The sequence below is a fragment of the Balaenoptera musculus genome, chromosome 3 (assembly GCF_009873245.2).
Source record: "Balaenoptera musculus isolate JJ_BM4_2016_0621 chromosome 3, mBalMus1.pri.v3, whole genome shotgun sequence".
Taxonomy (NCBI): Eukaryota; Metazoa; Chordata; class Mammalia; order Artiodactyla; family Balaenopteridae; genus Balaenoptera; species Balaenoptera musculus.
This window is the reverse complement of record NC_045787.1, coordinates 169,156,000-169,178,231: the sequence shown is the minus strand read 5'-3', so window position 1 is coordinate 169,178,231 and position 22,232 is coordinate 169,156,000. Positions and strand designations below refer to the sequence as shown.

Below are 22,232 nucleotides of genomic sequence, written 5' to 3'. Positions count from 1 at the left end.
CACTAGTGCAAAAGTGGAAACAGGGACTTCCCTGGTGGCGCAGTGGTTAAGACCCTGTGCTCCCAATGCCGGGGGCCAGGGTTCGATCCCTGGTCAGGGAACTAGATCCCACATGCATGCCGCAACTAAGGAGCCGGCGAGCCGCAACTAAGGAGCATGCTTGCCGCAACCAAGACCCAGCACAACCAAATAAATAAAATTAAAAAAAATTTTTTTAAAAAGCGGAAACAACCCAAATGTCTATCAGTTGATGAACAGATAAATGCTGTGGTCCATCCATCCAATAGAATATCATTGGCCATAAAAAGGAATAAATTGCTGATTCATGCTACAACAAGGATAAGCCTTGAAAACATTAGGCTCAATGAAAGATGCCATCACAAAAGCCCACACAGTATATGGTTCCATTTATGTGAATTGTCCAGAACCAGCAACGCCAGAGAGACAGGAAGTGGATTAGTGGTTGCCTGGGGCTAGAGAATCAGTGGGGAGGGGCAATGGAGAGTAATTGCTAATGGGCACGGGGTTTCTTTTGGGGGTGTTCAAAATGTTCCAAAATTAGACTGCGGTGATGGTTGCATAACTCTTTAAATATACTAAAACCCACGCAACTGTACACTTTAAATGGGTGCATTATCTGGTGTGTGAATTAAATCGCAATGAACCTGTATTTCGAAGAGCCAGCCCAGGGCTGAGGAAGATGAGCAGTTCCCTGGAATCTTGACAGACCCAGATTCCACACCTTGCTCTGTTGCTTCATCCGATGTGGTACTTCCCACTCTCACTTGCCTCTCTGCTGGGTTAGAAACTATGGATATCTAGGTGAGAATTCCAAGCTAGAAGACAGGGGAAGACCCGCCCTCCGAGCCCCGCCTCTTTGGCTTGATTGACAAGGCTGGTGTTGGCATAGAAACTGTCCTTCCACTCCCAAGGTACCACACAAGGAATTCAGGGGTCTTCCTGTGTATCAAAAAGAAATGAAAGGGGCTTCCCTGGTGGCGCAGTGGTTGAGAAACTGCCTGCCAATGCAGGGGACACGGGTTCGAGGCCTGGTCTGGGAAGATCCCACATGCCGCGGAGCAACTGGGCCCGTGAGCCACAACTACTGAGCCTGCGCGTCTGGAGCCTGTGCTCCGCAACAAGAGAGGCCGCGATAGTGAGAGGCCCGCGCACCGCGATGAAGAGTGGCCCCCGCTCTCCGCAACTAGAGAAAGCCCTCGCACAGAAACGAAGACCCAACACAGCCAAAAATAAATAAATAAATTAATTAATTTAAAAAAAAAGAAATGAAAGGTTTTGAGGTTGATTTTTAAAATTTTTATTGGAGTAGAGTTGATTTACAATGTTGTATTAGTTTCAGGTGTACAGCAAAGTGAATCTGTTATACATACACATATAGGCACTCTTTTTTAGATTCTTTCCCCATATAGGCCATTACAGAGGATTGAGTAGAGTTCCCTGTGCTATACAGTAGGTTCTTATTAGTTATCTGTTTTATAAATAGTAGTGTGTATGTCAATCCCAACATTCCAATTTATTGAGGTTGATTTTTTAAAATTTATTTTATTTATTTTTTGCTGCATTGGGTCTTTGTTGCTGCGCGGGCTTTCTCTAGTTGCGGTGAGCAGGGGCTACTCTTCGTTGCAGTGTGCAGGCTTCTCATTGCGGTGGCTTCTCTTCAGTAGTTGTGGCACACAGGCTCAGTTGCTCCGCGGCATGTGGGGTCTTCCCGAACCAGGGCTCGAACCCGTGTCCCCTGCATTGGCAGGCGGATTCTTAACCCCTGAGCCACCAGGGAGGTCCCTATTGAGGTTGATTTTGAAAGAAGTTTGGAGCTCTTTGGCATCAAGACAAATTCCTTGCTGTGTGGGTATTTTCTAGAAAAAACAAAAGTGTCTTGAGTCCAAACTGCATTGCATTCAGTCCAATGCATGCAATCCAGACACACACCACCCCCCAACAAGCAACATGTAAGAAGTAGCATTTCTGCTGTTTGACTTTACATCCTTCATATGTTTATCTAAAAGCAGATCCTTTTGCCCCCAAATTATAAATAGGTTTTTCTTAGCAACAAAGTTCTCTCAAGTCCTAGCTCTCAGTAAAACCAGGAACTCTAGCTGTCTAATGTCATATAATTTCTTGCTAGTTTCTTTGCATTCATTTCTATGCTCCATTTGGAAATTTTTATAGTATGAAATCAGGAGGAGTATCCCGATTTGTGGTCCTAGAAATATGAGATCTGTTAAGGATGGCTTAAATGTCTTTGTTTACAAAACTAATTTTATTATGCAAATAATGTGCAAACTCATTTCATTTGTACAAAATTAAAGTAGTGTATGAAGGCCACCATACCTCCACCATACTCTCCATTATCAGCTTGTTACATTTCTTAGCAAAACTTCTCCTAGACACACACACACACACACACACACATGCACTCTATGAGTCTCCTAGGGCTACAGTTCTGGGGCCAGAAGTCCAAGATCAAGGGCTTGGTCAGGACTGGTTCCTTTTGAGGCCGTGAGTCTGTCCCATGCTCTGTGTGCTCTCCCAGTTTCCGGGGGTCCCTGGCAATCTGCGGCGTTCCTTGACTTGTAGAAGCATCACGGCATCTCTGCCTTCATGCGCACATGACGCTCCCTGTGCTTATGTGTCTGTGTCCAAATTTCCCCTTTTTCTAAGGTCACCGGTCATATTGTACTAGGGCCCACTCTGCTCCAGCTGTGACTCATCATTACATCATTACATCTGCAGTGACTCTATCTCCAAATAAGGTCACATTCTGAGGTCCTGGGGGTTAGGACTTTCACCTAGGAATGTTGGGGGGACACAGTGCAAAACACAACACGTGCAGGACTTCCCTGGCGGTCCAGTGGTTAAGACTCCACGCTACCAATGCAGGGAGCCCAGGTTCGATCCCTGGTCAGGGAACTAGATCCCACATGCCCCAACCAAAGATCCCGCGTGTGGCAACGAAGATCCCATGTGCCACAACTAAGACCTGGCACAGCCAAATAAATTAATTAAAAAAAACCCCAAAACACACAACGCGTGTGCGCGCCCATGCACGCGCACACACACACACACACACACGAGTGTGAATGTATTCCTATAAGGAATGTGAGCTCACATCTTGCTTTTTGGGATCACATGGCCATCATGCTGTGAACATCCCCTGCAAACTGTGAGTCCATAGCCTTTCTCCCAGTGGTTTTATATGTGAGGTCCAGAGCAGTGCCTCTTTCCCTCTGGCGCTGGGTAACATTCCACAGCAGGACCGCATCACCGCCTGTTTAACGAGCTCTGGCTGACACAGGTTCTGGTCCTTCTCGATATGACTGTATTGCAGCCCCCGCTTCAAACGTTCCCAACCTGCTGTCTAATGCCCTTGGTTGGCTTTTCCAGGGTAGGTAGGAAGACATGAAATTACTGGGGTGTGGTGCCTCCCGTTTATTTTTTAATTTTTATTGTTTTTGTCCATGCCGTGCTCATGTGGGACCTTAGTTCCCCGACCAGGACCAGGGGTCAACCCTGTGCCTCCTGAATTGGGAGCACGGAGTCTTAACCACTGGACCGCCAGGGAAGTCTCCCATTTACATTTCTTTTTTTTTTTTTTAAGATTTTTTTGATGTGAACCATTTTTAAAGTCTTTATTGAATTTGTTACAATATTGCTTCTGTTTTATGTTTTGGTTTTTTGGCAGCGAAGCATGTGGGATCTCAGCTCCCTGACCAGGGATTGAACCTGCTCCCCCTGCGTTGGAAGTCGAAGTCTTAACCACTGGACCACCAGGGAAGTCCCCCGTTTATGTTTTTAATGCTTATTTGCCAACATAGGGTGGTTCAACTTCTCTCCACCCCCAGGAAGTATCAGGGTGTTGTCGGTGCTCCCAGGATATCCCAGCCCTGCTCAGGCTTTTTTACAGAGTGAATTTAACACAGGGGATTGCTTTCATGGGCATTGAAGGGCCGAGAAGGCAAAAGGGAAACACAGAGGTATCAGCTGCCGGAACGAAGGGGTGTGGAGACAGGGGTCTCAGACCTCTGAGGAGGGGGCACCCCCACTGCTGCTGGACCCTCAGGAGCTCAGGGAGGTGGCGCTGAGCCCCAGCTGTGTGACTTGGGCAATTTATCAAAACTCTCTGCACCTCAGTTTGCTCCCTCTGTGAAGTAGGATAATAACCATGTCTGCCTTTATGAGGTCTTTGGAAGGATATAATGACTTTAATTCATGGCACAGTGCTCAGAAAGATCAGGGAAGGCCCTGCCTAGGGGAAGGGATGACGAAAGGAAGGAGAGGTAAATGCCCAGCCCTCAGGGTAGGACAGAAGGACAGACAAGCATTGGCTAGTCTTGTCCACGGAGACTGAAGCCCCTGTTACAGAGAATTTTCTACTGCCATGGTTCCCACCTGGGGGCAATTCGCCCCCTCCCCTACCCCCACCCGGACTGATGTCTAGAGACAATTTTGGTTGTCACGACTGGGGCTGGGGGTGGGTGGGGACCAGAGATGCTGCAATGCCCAGGCCAGCCCTCACCACAGAGAACAATCCAGTGCCAACTGTCAATACTGGCCAGCTTGGGAAACCCTGTTCTAGGGCCCAAGAAGTTCTTTACCTGTCTGATCTCCCTAAGGCCTCCCAAGAACTCTATTCAGAGTTGCTACTCTCACCTCCATTTCACAGAAAGGGAAACTGAGACCCGGTGGCTTGCATGAAACTGCCTGGGTTTGGTCTTGGCTGTGGGCTCTGCACAACCACCCAGGGATCTAAGGAAATTTCTTCTGAGCCTCCATCCGAACCCTCCCTCTCTGAGTGCTCCCCCCACCCCCCATTTTGACCTGGGTCAGAAGAAGATCAAAGCAAGCACCTCTCCTGAGGCTGGACAGGGGCCACCGGGATATCTGATCTCCAGCTGGGAGGAGGGGAGACGCGGGTCTGGCGTCTGAGGTGGCTGGGGGATGCTCTGGGGGCATCAGAGGATGTCCGGATCTCTCCTGACCACAAGCCTGTCTGTCCTTCTGTCCTTCCCTGAGGGCTGGGCATTTATCTCTCCTTCCCGTCATTCCTTCCCCTAGGCAATGGCCTTCTCTGATCTTCCCAGCAAGTCTGCCCCCACCTCTTATTCGGGTCACTATGCCCTCCACTGGTGTCCCACCCATGCAGCTGAGGCCTGCTTTGGAATAAACCGCCCTCACCCTCACCCCCACAGACATTTTATCTGACCCTCCCCGCTTCTAAAAACTCTACTGTGGCTCCAGTGACCTGAGGGTAACTTCCCAACTCCTCCTCTGCCACTCAATCACCCTTTTTTTTTTTTTTTTAAAGATTTTTATTTATTTATTTTTTATTGATTTATTGATTGATTGATTGCTACGTTGGGTCTTCGTTTCTGTGCTAGGGCTTTCTCTAGTTGCGGCAAGCGGGGGCCACTCTTCATCGCGGTGCACGGGGCTCTCACTATCGTGGCCTCTCTTGTTGCGGAGCACAGGCTCTAGAGCTCAGGCTCAGTAATTGTGGCTCACGGGCCCAGTTGCTCCGCGGCATGTGGGATCTTCCCAGACCAGGGCTCGAACCCGTGTCCCCTGCATTGGCAGGCAGATTCTCAACCACTGCGCCACCAGGGAAGCCCTCAATCACCCTTTTTGGTCTGATTCTTCCAGCCCCAGCACTGACCACGGGGGGCTCAGAGGGTGTGGCTCTGCCCCCCCCACCTTAAGACTAGGGGCTTCAGAAGCTTTGGGGGTCCAGCATTGCTCAGCCTGAGACCAGATCCACTGAATGAATGAGTTCATGAATGAATGAATGAGTTCATGAATGAATGAACGAGTTCATGAATGAATGAATGATGATGCTTGGGAGGCAGCTCCCTGGCTCCCCCAGGGTCAGAATCAGCTTTGTTCCTGCCTTCCCCACAGAGTCAGGGCCAGGAAATACTAGCTGACTCTAACAGCGCAAGGACCCAGAGATCAGAGATGTGCTGTGCTTCTGCCAAACATCTCCTCGTTCCCCTGCTGCATCTGCCCCAAGGGGCTGCGGGGATGACTTCTTGTGTTCCTGACCCACACAGGAGGCGGATAAGAGGGAAAACTGAGCCACCTTTCCCTCCAGGTGGGCTCTCTCCTGCCAGTGAATAAATAACTCAAAGATACTGGAAGTCACAGGGAGCTCAGTTGGAAACTTGAATCTGCCTCTTGTTAGCTGCTTGCCCTCTGGCAAGGGACGTCTGTCTGAGCCTCAGTTTTCTCATCTGTAAAATGGGTGTGGGGACTTCCCTGGTGACACAGGAGTTAAGAATCCACCTGCCAATGCAGGGGACAGAGGTTCATGCCCTGGTCCGGGAAGATCCCACATGCCGCGGAGCAACTAAGCCCGTGCGCCACAACTACTGAGCCTGTGCTCTAGAGCCTGCGAGCCACAACTACTGAGCCCACGTGCCGCAAGTACTGAAGCCCGCGCGCCTAGAGCCCGTGCTCCACAACAAGAGAAGCCACTGCAAGGAGAAGCCCGCGCACCGCAACGAAGAGTAGCCCCCGCTCGCCGCAACTAGAGAAAGCCCGTGCGCAGCAACAAAGACCCAGTGCAGCCAAAAATAAATACATTTATATATATTAAAAAAAAGAACAGAAGCAATATTGTAACAAGTTCAATAAAGACTTTAAAAAAAATGGGTGTGAAGTGTTGAGGGATGAAAGGAGAGGAGGAATGCAAATAAAAAGCTTAGCCTTGGGGCTTCCCTGGTGGCGCAGTGGTTAAGAATCCGCCTGCCAATGCAGGGGACACGGGTTCGAGCCCTGGTCTGGGAAGATCCCACATGCCGCGGAGCAACTAGGCCCGTGAGCCACAACTACTGAGCCTGCGCGACTGGAGCCTGTGCTCCACAACAAGAGAGGCCGCGATAGTGAGAGGCCTGCGCACCGCGATGAAGAGTGGCCCCCGCTCGCGGCAACTGGAGAAAGCCCTCGCACAGAAACGAAGACCCAACACAGCCAAAAATAAATAAATAAATAAATTTAAAAAGCTTAGCCTAGTATTTTTTAAAAAAATATTTATTTGGCTGCACTGAGTCTTAGTTGCGGCATGCAAGATCTATTTTTAGTTGCAGCATGCGAACTCTTAGTTGCAGCATGTGGGATCTAGTTCCCTGACCAGGGATTGAACCTGGGCTCCCTGCACTGGGAACTCCACAGAGTCTCAGCCACTGGACTACCAGGGGAGTCCCTAGGCTAGTAATTTTAAAAGTCGTCTTCCATTTCCTTCGGAGAAATCAAAGGGGAGCATGCCCAGCAGGGAGGAAAGACTTGTGGTTCTTATCTCTCCTAATCCATTTATCAAAGATCTGGGTCTACCCCTTATCTCCTTTCTTCCCCTGCCAGGCTATCTCTCTTGGAGCCTCTATTCCCCATCCACACCAGTTTTTCAGCCTCCTTTTCATGAGAGAATTGTGGGTGGTCTGCGTCAGTGTGGGCGTCTGGGTCAGGCACCCCTTGGGCTGCCTGGGCTTCAAGTTTATAAGTGGGTTCCCCTCTGTTTCCCAATTTCTGTCTGCATTTCTGATTCTCTGCCTGTATGTCCACCATTCAATCGTTTGACAGATGTTTCTTGAGTTCCTACTATGTGCCAGGCATCGCTGGGGACAACGCAGTGACTAAGACGGACCCGGTTCCTGCCTTCACAGGGATCATGGTCCAGTGGGGGAGACAGTTACAATTGGGGCGGGGAGAGGAGGAGGTGTCAGGGTTGTGATGGGGGCAGCCCAGGACACTGTGGAACCCGGAGTAATAACCGAGGGGGGAGGAGAGGGTGCTGGAAAGCCTTTCTGGCTGAGAATATTGAGAGAACACTTAAAGGACTTCCCTGCTGGTCCAGTGGTTAAGATTCCTCGCTTCCACCGCAGGGGGGCGCGGGTTCCATCCCTGGTCAGGGAATTAAGATCCCACCTGCCGCGCGGTGAGGCCAAAAAGAAAAAAAAAAAAAAAAAGATAACGCTTATATCCTTTTAAACATACATTATACCCATTCTAGAGCTCGGGAGACTGAGGCCCCACGAAATGGACTCGTCCCAGCCGGAAGAGCTAGGAGGGGGTGGGGCTGGGTCTGGATCACGTGACTCTGGCTCCAGAGTGCAGGTTTTTTTGTTAATTTTATTTATTTATTTATTTATGGCTGTGTTGGGTCTTCGTTTCTGTGTGAGGGCTTTCTCTAGTTGCAAGTGGGGACCACTCTTCATCGCGGTGCGCGGGCCTCTCACTATCCTGGCCTCTCCCGTTGCGGAGCACAGGCTCCAGACGCGCAGGCTCAGCAATTGTGGCTCACGGGCTTAGTCGCTCCGCGGCATGTGGGATCTTCCCAGACCAGGGCTTGAACCCGTGTCCCCTGCATTGGCAGGCAGATTCTTAACCACTGCGCCACCAGGGAAGCCCCAGAGTGCAGGTTTTAAACCACTGCTGGTGGAGGCCGGGAGGCCGGGGGAGCTGCACCCTACGCTTGGAGGAACTTGAAACTGCTTGCGTGGTGACCCAATCGTGGGAGGGCTGTTGGAAGGAGGATGGGGAGGGGTCCAGAGCACAGGCCTCAGAGTCGCATGCACTTGACTCACTGTGCGCCCCAGAGCACCTGCGTCCCCTCTCTGGGCGGGTTTGTCGCCTGTGAAATCGGAGATTTGCCCCGCCTCCTGCTCTGCTGGGATGAGAAAATCCACGTGGGGCGCTCGGCACAGTCAGCGCTCATTAAATGCCAGCTGGTGTTAAAATTCTGATTATCCCCATTATTATCGTTAATAACTAAATAATTAGAACTAATGCGTCCTCTCTGCGTCCGACTGGGTCTCTCCGCGTCGGGAAATCACCGGTCCCCAAGAGAGGCGAGGTCGGACTCAGACCTCTCTTCCACCCACCCACGCCCCGAACCCACCCCGTCTGCCCCGGTCTACAGCAGGCAGGCCTCGTAAATTTGCAGGCAGGCTGAGATGGCGCGGGCCTGGAGACGGGGATGTGATTAAGGGTGCCCTTGGCGTCGCCCCCCATCTCCGTGGGAGGGGTCCGCAAACCACTGTGAGACCGTTGGGCGCTAGGACCCAGCAGCCCCGTCGGTGCCGGGCGTAGAGGCCGGGCTAACCCCGAGACCACGCCTTTCTTCGTGATGATTGGCTTTCCGTCCCCGGCCTGCGGCCCCGATTGGCGGACGCGGCCGCCGCTCCCGGGATTCCCCGCCCCGTCCGAGCTAGTCTCGGGTCCACCGGTTTTGTCGCCGCAAAAGCGCTCGGCGGGGCGGGCGGGGCGGAAGAGGGCAGCGAAGCAGGGAGAGCGGGGCGCGGGCAGCCCGGGCCGGGGATCCCGTCTGCCGGCGCCGGACGGACGGGCCGAGCCCGGAGCGCCGCCATGGGCCCGGGGCCCCCGGCGGCCGGAGCGGGGGCGCCCCCGCGGCCGCTGTCCCTGGTCGCGCGGCTGAGCTACGCCGTGGGCCACTTCCTCAACGACCTCTGCGCGTCCATGTGGTTCACCTACCTGCTGCTCTACCTGCACTCGGTGCGCGCCTACAGCTCGCGCGGCGCCGGCCTGCTGCTGCTGCTCGGTCAGGTGGCCGACGGGCTGTGCACGCCCCTCGTGGGCTTCGAGGCTGACCGCGCCGCAGGCCGCTGCGCCCGCTTCGGCCCGCGCAAGGCCTGGCACCTGGTCGGTAAGCCCCGGCCCGGACTCCCCCATCCGACTGCCTGCCTCAGGGCCCGAACCTCCCCGCTCTGTCCCACTGCTCCGTCCTCTCTAATTGCCCAACCCATGAGCCTTCCCATCTGTCTGCTTAACTGCCCAGTACCCCTTCTGTTTGTCTGTCGCATGGCTGCCGTCTGACCCGCGGAGCCTCCTCCGTCTGACTGTTCGTGTGACCGTCCAGTGTCACTTTTCTTTGTCTAATTCTCCGGGGCACCCTGAACCCTCTCTGGGTTGGGTCTACTGCCAGCGCCTCCTCTGTCAGTCTGTCTGGTCTGGCCTGACTTCATCTGTGTCAGGGTGACCATCCAGGACAACTCTTGAGTCAGGCTGCCTAGAGTCCCCTCTGTCTGTCTGTTCCCCCAGCGCACTTTGTGCATCCATCCCCTCCCTCATCTCGGGCAACCTGGCACTTGGTGGCTTTGGGGAGCTGTCCTGGGATCTGGGTTGGGGACCGGGTGAGCCAGAAGGGTCGGGGTTCTGTGCTTGTCCGGCTGATGGGATGCGGGTCTGCAGAGCAGGTAATGGGGTCACCCTCTGTTTGTTATGAGGGAGTTACCTGGACTAAAGGGCTGTTGGTGAGGGGAGGAGGTGGGTCCCACGGGGGCCGGGGCACCCTGCCTGGTGCACATCCATGATAAGGCCCGGCTCCTGGCATCCCTTCTCTGCCCACCCGGACCCTGGGCCCTGAGATTAGCCTTGGCCACTTTGCCTGCTGTTCTTTCCCTGGCAGAAGTACCCGCCGCATCCTGGCGCTTGGGGCATGCCGGGCATTTCAGGAGGCAGAACCAGGAATCCTGCCCGCTTCTGGGAATTCTGGGCGGCAGCTTTCCAGAAACCAGGAGGGCCGGCTGGTGTCTCCTTGCCCTTGGGAACAATGACTGAGGAGGCAGTGATTTGCCCTGGCCCTCATGAGGGACATTTTTCCAAGGTACAACAGATCTCCAAGTTGCCTGCAAGTGGCTGGCATTGCTGTGGCCGCAGCTTAGGGTCTGGATTTCAGTGTCTTAGACACTGAGGATGCCCAGGCTGTTCTTGGGTCACATTAAGCTAGCAGCCCGGGTGCGGGGGCGCGGGGGGAGCGGGGAGCAGGGAGAGGCACGTGACTCAGACCCCAGACAGAGGTATCCCTCTGCGGGCTGCGGTTGGGATTGGTTACAGAGCTGAGCCCAGAGTCTCAAATGCAGTTTTGTTCATAATAGTTGGGTAGACCCGTTGACACACAAAAAAGGTAGTTCTTGGGTCAGAGAGATGTGAGGGCTGTTTTCTCTGGTGCAGACAGGTGAGCCCCCTCTAAGGAGATGGAGTCAGCCACAGGTAGGTTTGCCTGGCAGTGGACGCTGCATGTGCAAAGGCCCTGAGGTGGGACCTCGTAACAGCCTGTCTTCCCGTTTTGTAGGTGGGGGGCTGAGGTTCAGCGATGGTCCCACCTGACCCCAGAGGGAGACGCTGAGTCCCCTTGCAGAGGGGAGGTTAGGGTAGTGGAGGCACCTTTGTCAGTACACTGAAGGCTTTGTGTTTATGCCTTCAGCTTATGATGGGTGCCCCAACCAGATACCAGGGCCTCCACCTGCGCCCTCTCCCTGCACGTGCAGAGATCCAGGAAGATCTGTGGAGAGAGGAAGCCAGGGTGGCCCCTTGTGATGCCTGATAAGGTGACTTGAGTGAAGGTCACCTTCGGCCACAGTGCTCACTTCTCTTTTTTACCCGAGTCTATGGGTGGTGGCGACGGACTCATTCTTTCCCTTAACAAGCCCTCGGGGCTCCCCGTCTAGTGCAGAGAGGACCCAGAAAGCCAGACATGGACACTCCTGTCGGGTCCAGGCTGGGGCAGGTGGGTAGACTGGGCTTCATAGGAAGAAGCAGAGCTCTGGAGGAGGGGACATTAGCTTTGGGGTTTTGAAGGACGAATAGGAGTGTGTGTGTGTAGGGGGGCATTCCAAGTAGTTGAAACAGCTTTTGCAAAGGTGTGACATCTCATGGCTTTGAAGTTGCTGAGACAGGCAGTGGCTCAAAGTAGTAGGAGCTCCCAATTTCACACATTAACTCTTAATTCTCATGCCAATTTTGTGAGGTATTTTTATTAGCTCCTTTCCTGGAAACGGAGGTCCAGAGAGGCAGTCACTCGCCCAAAGTCCCCCAGCCAGGCAGCCTGGCCCTGACAATGGTTAACGTGGCCTGGGCAGCAGCAGGGTAAGAGTCCGTCCAGCCAGGGTAGCACATTCTTCTGACCAGAGTCTACAGTTCCTGTCTGGCCCCGGGGTGGCCTCCAGGCCACCAGGAATCTGCCTGGGGTGCCTCTTCCAGGCACCAGTTCCAGAGAAATACCAAGCGTGGTTTTGGTTTCATTTCCCAGTCCCTGGACTGTTGGGGCGGGCCCAGGGTCTGGGGGATGAGGTCACCTCCGGGGCCTGGTGGGGAGGAAGGAAGTCTGGCTCCAGGCACTCTGGGATGGGAGGAGAAGGATGGAGGGCTGGAGGGAAGGAGCATGGCTCGGGGTCCAGCAGGCTGGCCTCGCAGCTCTGCAGCTCACTCAGTGGGCCTCAGTTTCCTCATCAGGAAATGGGGTTAATAATAACATTCACCTCTTTGGGCTGTTTTTTTTTTTGGGGGGGGGCTGTTTTAAATAGAGGCCACTATTATTATTATTCACTCATTCAAAAGATCTTGATGTGCCAGACTCTATATTGGGTGCCAGGGACACAGAAGTGACTTGGAGAGACCTGTTACCCACCCCCCAGACAGAGAGACAAAAGAATTCCTGTGTGTGCAAAGGGGTATGAAGGAGAGAAAGCAGGGTTCAGACAGAGGGTGTCAGGGTGGGGAGGGGACTGCTGGTGACTGGGCTGGTCAGGGGGGCTTCTTTGAGGAGGTGGCATTTGAGTTGAGTCCTGGAGGGATGAAGAGGAGTGCGCCTTGCTAAGATGTCATGGGAAAAGCATTCCAGGCAGAGGGGACAGCCTGTACAAAGGCCCTGGGGCAGGAGGAACAGGGAGGAGGCCCCGGTGGCTGGAGCAGAGTGAGCCGAAGGGGAGAGAGGGAGGAGGGGACGGGGCAGGGCGGGTGGTGCAGGCTCCTTTGGGACCTCAGGGAGAACTTGTACTTGTTCTGAGGTATGAGTGTTTTCCAGGGAGAGGCCCCCTTGTAGGCTGACGGGGACACTAGGAGGGACACTAGGACTCGGGAGGGCAGGATCCGGCCCAGCCCTGCCCAGCGTCACCTGGGCCTCGTGACTCCTGGCAGCCCCATGGGACGCCTGGTAGGAGCTGGGAGGAAAAGGCCCCCTCCATGGGCGAGGCGGGAAGGGGAAGTGATGGGGGTAAGTGGCACATCTGTGGTGGGCAGTTCCCCAGGGGACCTCCACAGCGCCCTTTCAACCTGCTGTGTGGCCTCAGGCTCGGCTTGTTTCCCCAACTGTCACCAAGGGGGCAAACTTGGCGAGCCCTGAGCCGGCATGGCGAGGCCCCATTCTTGCCCCCTATCACCTGGCCCTGCCCCTGCATGGTTCCAGCATGTGGCCGGCTCTGTGTCAGTTCCCCCATCACCCACAAGGGGCGTAGGGCCTGGGCTGGGAGGCCCAGCCCCTCTGTCCTGTTTGGCTGTGTGTCCTCAGGGGGCCCCAGATCTCTCGGCCTTAGTTCCCCATCTGTCACAGGGGCTGTAAGCCTGGGGAGCCCCGGGCTGCTGACGGCCACTCACTGTGTGACGTTGTTGTGTGTGTGTGTGTGGGGGGGCGTCTCTAACCTTTTCCGTGTCTCGGTTTTGTCCCCACCCGCTCACCTGGGGTGCCCTGGGCCCGCGTGGGAAGGCCCTGCCATGTGCCCTCCCCGCTCTGCTCGTCCACAGGCACCATCTGCGTCCTGCTGTCCTTCCCCTTCATCTTCAGCCCCTGCCTGGGCTGCCAGGCCAGCACGCCTGAGTGGGTTGCCCTCCTTTACTACGGGCCCTTCATCGTGATCTTCCAGTTCGGCTGGGCTGCTACACAGATTGCCCACCTCAGCCTCATCCCGGAGCTCGTCACCAACGACCATGAGAAGGTGGAGCTCACGGCTCTCAGGTGCCACCTTCGGGGCAGGGCGGGCAGGCGTGCGAAGAGCAGGCACGGCCGGGGGCCCAGGGCCACCCTCCATGTCTGGGCACCAAATGAGCACCAAGTTAGCAACTACAACCAGCACACATTGACCACCTCCTGGTTTCTGTGGGTCAGGAGCCTGGCTTAGCTTAGCTGGGTTCTCAGCGTTAGTCTTGAGGCTGCAATCAAGGTGTCGGCTAGGGCTGGGGTGTCATCTGAGGCTTGGGGTCCCTCTACCCTGCTCATGTCATTGTTGGCAGTGTTTGTCTTCTTATAGATTTAGAAGTCTTGGGGGCTGGGACTTCCCTGGTGGTCCAGTGGTTAAGACTCTGAGCTTCCACTGCAGGGGGCGCGGGTTCGATCCCTGGTTGGGGAACTAAGATCCTGCATGCCGTGCAGCACGGCCAAAAAAAGAAGTTGTAGGGGCTTGCTGCTTCTTTGAGGCCAGCATGAGTCTCTCGTCTCAGGGATGGTGTGAGCCCACTTTCTGAGGGTCGCCTGATTAGGTCAGGCCCACTCAGGATAATCTCCCTTACTTACATCCACAAAATTCCTTTACCTTTGCCACAGACAGTTACCTAACACGGGCTTGACATCCCATCACATTCACACGTCCCGTTCCCCAAGGGGAGGGGGTTAGAGGGGGGCAGGGGGGACAGGCCATGGGAATGTCTGAGCCGTCTTAGAATCCCGCCTCCCACACGTGGGTACAGCTGGCGCCCAGCGCATCTGTTGACTTGCTTGAGGTGCTGAAGGAGGTGATTCTGCATGTGATGGTAGCAGGAGCACTTATGGAACGCTTGCTGTGGGCTGGGCACAGTTCCGGGCCCGTCACGCAGAAGATCTTCTTGAATTCTCACGACAAGCCCTAGTGGTTGTCATGTGCCCAGGGACAGGGTTGGAGCAGAGCGGGGCCTGTGCAGTGGGAACAGGGATCAGGAGATGACAGTTCTCGGCAGGAGGGACGTCACGCATGAAGGTGGCCGTGTGGGCATAAGCGCTTGTCATGAGGGCCCTGCCTGTCTGAGCCCAGTTCCCCATTGTGGCCGAGAGCTGTGGGCACTAACGGCGGGGGTTGCTCAATGTCTGGGGCCCCCGAGGGTGCCAGCTGAGGGGGACAGGCTGGGCCCGGTAGAGGCCAAGCTCTGGGCGCTTTCTACCCGCAAGTGCTTTCCCGCCTGCCTCGTGTCATCTTCGCCTTGACCTCTGCGGGTGTTCTTGTTCTCACTTTCAGAAAGGGAAGTGGACTCCTGGTGAGATCCAGGGGCTCCTCGCCCCGGCTGAGGCCCTAGGCGGGACGTGGCTCTGGGGCTGCAGGCAGGAGTGGACTCAGATGACTCTAGACCATGGAGCCCTTGCCCAGCTGAAGCCCAGGATTTCTGGGTATCTTGGGTTCTCAGGCTTCTGGGTTGCAGGCCTGACTCGGCCCTGCTTTGCTGAGTCTCTGCATTCAGGCCCCAGGCAGACGGGACCTCACGGTGGGGTCTTGGGCCAGAGAAATCAGATACGTGCAGGCTGGGGAAACTGAGGCCAGCAGAGGCTTTCCTGAGCTACCCAGTGTGTTGGTGGCTGAAATCACCTGGCCGGAGGTTCCCCAGACGCCACAAGCAGCTCTTGACTGTACGCCTGCCTGGGGAGGAAGTGGTCGCGTGGCTCCCAGGCTGCCCTGCTGAGGCCTCGCCTGTGCCCTGGCAGGTACGCCTTCACCGTGGTGGCCAGCATCACCGTCTATGGGGCTGCCTGGCTTCTACTCCACCTGCAGGGCTCTCCCCACATGGGGTCCACCCAGGATGTCTATGACCAGCTGGGGGTCCAAGATGTGCCGGTGTTCCGGGTGAGCTGGGGCCCGGGGTGGGCCAAGGCTGGCCGCTGCCCGGGTGGGACAACCCCAAGGCCCTGAACTCAGGGCTCGGGCCGAGAGTCGCTGCTGACCCCTCTCCCGCCCGGTCCCCAGAACCTCTCGCTGTTGGTGGTGGGCATTGGAGCTGTCTTCTCACTGCTGTTCCACCTGGGCACCGGGGAGGGGCGCCGGCGGCAGGTGGAGGAGCCAGATGAACACAGCCCCCTGTTGGCCCCTGCTACTGCCCGGCCCTTGCTGCTCTGGAAACACTGGCTTCGGGAGCCGGCCTTTTATCAGGTACATCATAGGGGCAGAGGGTGTTGGAGTTGATGCCCCTCTCCCACCAGGCCCTCACTCTGTGCGGCTGCAGGCAGGGATGGCAGACATTGGAGCAAACGTAGCCCCTTCTCCAGTCACACCGAGGGCAGACATTACTAATCAGTCGCTGCTCTCTTCTCCACCTGACCAGCTAGGCAGTCACTACTAATGGATCAGGTGCCAGCTGCAGAATTACTCACGTTGGCCCCCAGTGCTCCCCGCTTATGGGAGTAGAGGAGGGCCCCCTCTGACCCGTCCCTCTGTTTGCAGGTGGGCTTGCTGTACATGAGCACGAGGCTCATTGTGAACCTGTCCCAGACATACATGGCCATGTACCTGACCTACTCCCTCAACCTGCCTAAGGTGAGCTGGCCGGGCGGTGGGGGTGCGGGGCCCCGAGCCTGATGAGCCATGCCTGACACGCCTGTGCCCGCTCTGCCCCGACAGAAGTTCATCGCCACCATCCCGCTGGTGATGTACCTCAGCAGCTTCCTCTCCTCCTTCCTCCTGAAGCCGGTCAACAAGTGCATCGGGAGGAATGTGAGTGGGCCGGGCAGAGGGCAGGGTGCCTTGCAGAACCTGGGCGACTCCAGACCACGGCCCAGCGTGGGAGCCAGAGGGTGGCCGGCGTGACTGAGGAACTGAATGCTTCATTTTGTTTCCTTTTAATTGACTTGCGTTGAGACCCAAGTAGCCGCCCACCTCTAGTGGCAGCCGTAACAGACAGCATAGCCCTAGAACATCTGCTCCAGGAGCTCGGAGCACCTCTGAGGCTGAGAATCTCAGAATCCTCCGAGGTCAGAGCTGGGCGCTCCTTAGGGATAACCCAACTCAAACCCCCCTTTGCTGGGGTTGGGGGCCAGACTGAAGATCAGGAAGGGCAAGTGCCAGGCTCAGGGCTGCCCAGCGAGGCAGGCCTGACGCCGGGCCGGGCTCTCTGCAGATGACCTACTTTGTGGGCCTCCTGGTGATCCTGGCCTTCGCAGCCTGGGTGGCACTGGCAGATGAGCTGGGTGTGGCTGTGTACGTGGTGGCTGTGCTGCTGGGCACAGGCTGTGCCACCATCCTCGTCACTTCGCTGGCCATGACGGCTGACCTCATCGGCCCCCACACGGTAGGGCTGCCGAGCCGGTCCGGGTTGGGGTTGGGGACCAGGGCCGAGGCCTGGGATGCTGACCCCCCCTGCCCGTGTCCCCCCAGCACAGCGGAGCCTTCGTGTATGGCGCCATGAGCTTCTCGGACAAGGTGGCCAATGGGCTGGCAGTCATGGCCATCCAGAGCCTGCACCCCTGCTCGTGAGTACCCCTATCCATTCGTTCTCGCGTTCAATGAGCTGTGCTGAGGCCGTGCTGTGCGCCAGGCGCTGCCCCAGGTCTGCTAACTCCATGAGAACAGGAGACCCCGCCCCGGTGGCCTCACAGCCAGGGAGACCGGGTTATTCCCCACCTCGAGCACCCATTTATTTACTGAGCCGACAGTCTGTCCTGGGCCGGGTGCTGAGGACACACAGATGGATCAGGGGAATGTGAGCAGACAGGGCAGAGGGAGAGCCTGGAATCCCTGTAATTCAGACCCTCAGAACCTAGGGTTCCAGCCCCAGAAGGTTCTAGACCTGAGCTTGCACCCTGTAGAAGCCCAGGATTTGGGAATGAAAGCTGGCCTGGTCCTCTGTCCTCATGGAGCTGGGGACAACACGAGCCACATGAATAATCTCATGAATAAATGTGTACAAAGGGTGTGAAGGACACTACTTAGGGAGGCCTGAGTGGGGCGAGAAGTCAGGAAGGGCTGCCTTGAGGTGACATGGGACCCGAGACCTGGAGGATGTCAGGGAGTTCTAGGCATATGGGGAGGAACAGCCTTGTGCAAAGACCCCGGGGCAGGACTGTGCCTGGCATGGTGGAAGGACAGCAACGAGGCCCTTGTGGCTGGAGCAGAGTGAGCGAGGGGGAGAGAGGGAGGAGGGGAGGGCAGGGAGGGGACGGGTCGTGCAGGGCCTTGTGGGCCAAGGGAGGTGGGACCCCGGAGGGCTGTGAGCAGAGGGGGCGGGACCTGACTCAGGTGCTCACAGGTGCCCTCTGGCGGCTACTGCGGGGAGGTCAGACAGGGAAGGGAGGGTGGGAACAGGGGAGGGGCCTAGGATGGCGGGGTGGTGGGGGGGCAGGTGGTGACAGGGCTGGACCCTGAGGGAGGAGAAATGGGCAGTCTGGGGTAGACTTGGAAGGCAGAGCTGACCTTACTGACTAAAGTATCAGATGTTGCAGGGGAGGAGGGGGTTGAGGGCAATCACTTGTTCCTGGCCTGAGTGCTGGGAAAGATGGGGTGCCCCGGCTGAGATGGGAGGAGCAGGAGGTCCAGGCTGGGGCTGGAAGGTACTGATAGGCGTCTGCTCACCCCCTTCTGCCCTTCCCCCGCCCCCAGCTCAGAGCTCTGCTGCAAAGCCTGCATGGCCTTCTACCACTGGGTGATGGTGGCCGTGACGGGTGGCGTGGGCGTGGCCGCCACCCTGGCTCTGTGCTCTCTCCTGGTCTGGCCCGTCCGCCTTCGGAGCTGTGAGTTGCAGGCCCCGCCACCCCACAAAAGCCCCAAACCAGCCATGGGTGTAGGTCTGGGCCAGGACAGGCCCCGCCCTCCCTAACCCCACTTCCACCCCCTTCTCTTGCAGGGGACCCTGGAGCCCAACCCTGACACTGCCCCATGGTCCCTTACCCTTTGTAACTTAACCGCGACTGTGAACACTCGCTGCCAAACGAGGCCTGGAGCGGCCCCTTTGCTGCTCTGATCCCACTCCTGCGTCTGTCCCGTCCCTGCCTGGCTGAGGGGTCGGGTGGGGCTTGGTGGGCGCGGTCAGGATGGGTGGGATCCCAGCAGCTTATCCCACCGAGCTAGGCCCTCTGGTATTCAGGGGCTGGTGGGGTCCTTGTGGGTCTGGGGTACCCCAATCTCAACTCTAACCCACCCCCAGCTGTCTGGATGATTCGGGGTGCCCTGTGTTGTGTGGGGGCTGGATGTGAGGCTCCTGGGCGCAGGGCCTGCCCTGAACTCAGCCCCGGCCAGCCTAGGGTCTCCCGGGTGCTGCTCCCGGGTGCCGCCAGGCCCTGGAGGACAGAGCCACTGCTGAGCCTGCCAGGAGCCCCAGCCTCTGGGTTAGGGGGCTGGGCCCGGACCCTGGCTGTGGCGACGGTGAGGCTCAGCATGCTGGCCCGGGGGCCCGAGTGCGGCTCCCTGCGCCCAGGCCACTGCTGCAGTGAATAAAGAGCCGCCCGGGGCCAGGACTGTGCCTTGGCCTGGGGCCCGGGGTAGGGGGAGCTGAGGGCAGGAGAGGTCGTCTGACTCTGCCCTGGAGCTTGGTCACCAGGGTCCTGGTTCAGAGCTCCCTTCATCTGGCTGCCTGACCGCCCCAGGCCCCGGCCCCAGAGGTGGACAGACGCCTTGAGGGAGAGGCGCCGGGTCCCCGAAGAGCCACACCGGGCAGCGCGATCTTTATCAGTGACTGGCCACGTGGACGGGCGGGGGCTGCCGGCCGGTGGAGGGGCAGCGGGGTTCCAGGTCCCACTGCCGGTAGTTCTGGGTGGTGTAGCGCGGGCGCTGGGGCGCCGACAGGTATGGCACGTAGTCAGACGCCCGCCACAGCGGCTCGACCCCGAATTGGTGCCTGTGGATCCCTGGGGGGCCAGGACCCGGGTCACCGGCTGGCCCCGCCTCCTGGCCCCGGGCGGTCTCACCCCCAGCCCCTGGGTCGCCTGCCCCTGGCCCAGGCTCACCGTACTCCTCGCCCTGGATGGGTCTGTCTTTCCACAGCACGCTCCCGTACCGCGCGCGGGGGCCCCTGTACTGTGCGGGGATGACGGGGTCGTACCAGGCGGTCTCCCGGAGACGCTGGGTGTAGGCTGCGGGGTAGGGGTCAGCGGTCATCTCTGCACCTGTGGGCCTCACCTTCCCCTCGAGGCGGGCCTGGTGTGGGGGTGGGCAGGGCCGGGCACTCACCCGAGGGCATGCTGCGCTCCTGGGGGCTGTGGCATCCGTGCCTGCGGGCATAAGCCTCGAGGTGCGGGCTGTCCAGAGCCCGAGGGAGCATGTTCCAGGCTTCTCGGGAGTCCGAGTTGGTCAGGCCCGTGTACCACAGCTGGCCGGCCGCGTCTCGTCCCATGGGCGTGTACTTCCAGCGCGTCGCCTGCTTGATGGCCGGCGTCTGGCGGGGCCCCTCCTGGGACAGGTAGTCATCGCTGAGGGTGGGGGTGGGAGGAGAGAGACTGAGCTTTCAGCCCCCCTGCCCTCCCCGGGCCTCTTCATCCCCATCGCCAGCACTGAGGGTGCAGAATGCAGAAGCCTGGCCCGAGGTGCGGGGGGCCTTGTCTGTCCTTCAGTACTGGACACCCTCCCACCCAGGCTGGCAGAGGGTGGGAGGCTGACCCCTTGTAGCCCCTCCTCTCTGCCACATCCTCCCCAACCCCCAGGACCTCCTAAACATTTCATCTTTTCTTGCCTCTACTAAGTCCTTTGCCCAGCATCCCAGACCTGCAGGCCCTTTCCTCCAGGAAGCCCCCCCCGGCCTGGAGGTGCACCAGGAGGACGTGGTCTCAGCTATGGCTGAGTGAGTGGCGCAGGTTTCACTGTCATTGGTCTGGCCTGGGAGCCGTGGGTTGGGGACACTGGGAAAGTGTGTGGGGAGCCCAGGCTCCCAGGGAGACCTTTGGGGAACCCTTGTGCCATCACCACCCGCCCAGCCATCGGGGCCATCGGGGCCAGCGGGGAGTGAAGGCAGGCTCACATCTAAAGGAGAAACTATTGCAGCTACACAGGAGTGCCTGTTCCGGGGGCCTCTGTTGCCAGAGCCCGTCCCAGGCTGAGAGCATCAGGAGGGCTCCCCCGAGGAGGTGGCAGTGATGTGAGGAGGGACCCGCTTGTGCAAAGGCCCTGGGGCAGCAGGGATGGTGTAAGGAACAGAGGCTGGCAGAGCAAAGAGGGAAGTGGAAATAGGCTAACGATGGCAAAAATCAAACCTCAACGAGGTACCATCAAAACTAAAGCTACCCTTCGGGAACACCCTCGCAGCACCACTGCCCGAGAGACAGACGTGGGCACGTGCTTTGACCTGGCGAGCTCGCTTCAGGGAGATGCCCCAGGGAAGGAGGCCGTGGCCCCAAGATGGTCCAAGCAGAGCTGCTGATAAAACGTTCTCCCCTGTGCCTGCTTGGAGTTCTCACTCCACACGGAAAACCAGAAACCCACGTTTTTCATAAGAGGTGGGCTCGGCCTGGTCAGTTCCGGGAAGTGGCCGCAGGCTGGGTTTGCCACTTGCAGGGAGGGGAGTTTGGGGACCGTCTGGCAGGCCCCACTCTTTTGAACTACAAGATGAACCGAAACTACAAAATGCACCTGGCTTGTAAAAAGGAATTAAAACAGTCAAAACTAACACAATGAAAAGCGAGTCTCTGTGTCAATTATACCTCAGAAAAACTAATAAAAGAACATCGCGTTATGGCCGAAAAACATTTTTTTCCCTCATAATAAATGAATGCCTTTTTGATCTAGAATCGAGAACCCTAATGGCATTTAAATAAATAAAAGTATTGGAAAAAGCAGCGAGTCTCCCTGACCTAGCTGCCAGTCTCCTCCCCCGGGGCTGCCACTCTTACTGGTTTCTGCTTCATTCCGGAAGCAGTGTGTGTGCACGAGCCATTCCACCCCACCACACACCTGTGGGAGCCTGCTTCTATCGTGGTGGCACAGCTTTTTTTTTTAACTTAATTTTCTTGGAAATGGAGCAGCACCAAGGGCACTGACTTGCCTTTTCTGTAAAGCTGCACGGTAACCCATCATACTTTATTAACGCTTATTAATGGATCCTCTAATGGGTTGAACGTGTCTCCCCAATTCACGTCCACCCGGAATCTCAGAACATGACCTTACTTGGAAATAGGATCTTAGCAGATGCAACTTAAGACAGGGTCATGCCGGGTCAGGGAGGCCCTAATGCAACCCTAACGCGGAGCCCTGGTGAGGCCGGGGTATCTGCACAGTCAGGGGACATCACGAGACGAGGGACGCCACGGACCGCCAGCACCCCCAGAAGCCAGGAGGGACATGGGGCAGATGCTCCCTCACGGCCTCAGAAGGCCCCAGCCCTGCTGACACCTTGGTCTTGGGACTCCTGGCCCCCAGAGCTGGGAGAGGTAAATTCTGTGCTCGAGGCTGCCCCCTTGTGGGGTTGTTCCAGCAGCGCAGGGCTCCCGGGAACGTATCTGCTCTGCTGGCTGGCTGTGTGCGTGTCCTGCATGCGTGAACCATCACGTG

The 22,232-nt window shown here is 57.2% G+C and overlaps 2 protein-coding genes across 10 annotated transcripts in view; one reads left to right on the top strand and one right to left on the bottom strand.

Annotated features, from left to right (window-relative positions):
• The first annotated feature begins 9,336 nt into the window (after positions 1 to 9,336).
• MFSD12 (major facilitator superfamily domain containing 12) overlaps positions 9,337 to 22,232 on the top strand; it is a 19,670-nt gene continuing 6,774 nt past the window's right edge. The window contains exons 1-10 of one of the 7 annotated variants that reach the window (XM_036845819.1): positions 9,339 to 9,676; positions 13,552 to 13,762; positions 15,473 to 15,611; positions 15,732 to 15,914; positions 16,206 to 16,298; positions 16,383 to 16,475; positions 16,879 to 17,049; positions 17,136 to 17,230; positions 18,357 to 18,487; positions 18,601 to 18,741. In XM_036845819.1, coding sequence (XP_036701714.1) covers positions 9,379 to 9,676; positions 13,552 to 13,762; positions 15,473 to 15,611; positions 15,732 to 15,914; positions 16,206 to 16,298; positions 16,383 to 16,475; positions 16,879 to 17,049; positions 17,136 to 17,230; positions 18,357 to 18,487; positions 18,601 to 18,623 — 1,437 coding nt within the window. In that variant the 5' untranslated portion in view covers positions 9,339 to 9,378 and the 3' untranslated portion in view covers positions 18,624 to 18,741. The other 6 variants (XM_036845818.1, XM_036845820.1, XM_036845817.1 and 3 more) reach the window with 6 other exon arrangements.
• Positions 19,392 to 22,232, bottom strand: part of C3H19orf71 (chromosome 3 C19orf71 homolog) — a 6,177-nt gene continuing 3,336 nt past the window's right edge. Inside the window, exons 2-4 of one of the 3 annotated variants that reach the window (XM_036845828.1) lie at positions 19,923 to 20,161; positions 19,700 to 19,825; positions 19,407 to 19,600 (exon numbers count right to left, since the gene is read on the bottom strand). In XM_036845828.1, the coding sequence (XP_036701723.1) occupies positions 19,422 to 19,600; positions 19,700 to 19,825; positions 19,923 to 20,161 (544 nt within the window). In that variant the 3' untranslated portion in view covers positions 19,407 to 19,421. Of the gene's footprint in view, positions 19,826 to 19,922; positions 20,162 to 22,232 lie in introns of all 3 variants that reach the window. The other 2 variants (XM_036845826.1, XM_036845829.1) reach the window with 2 other exon arrangements.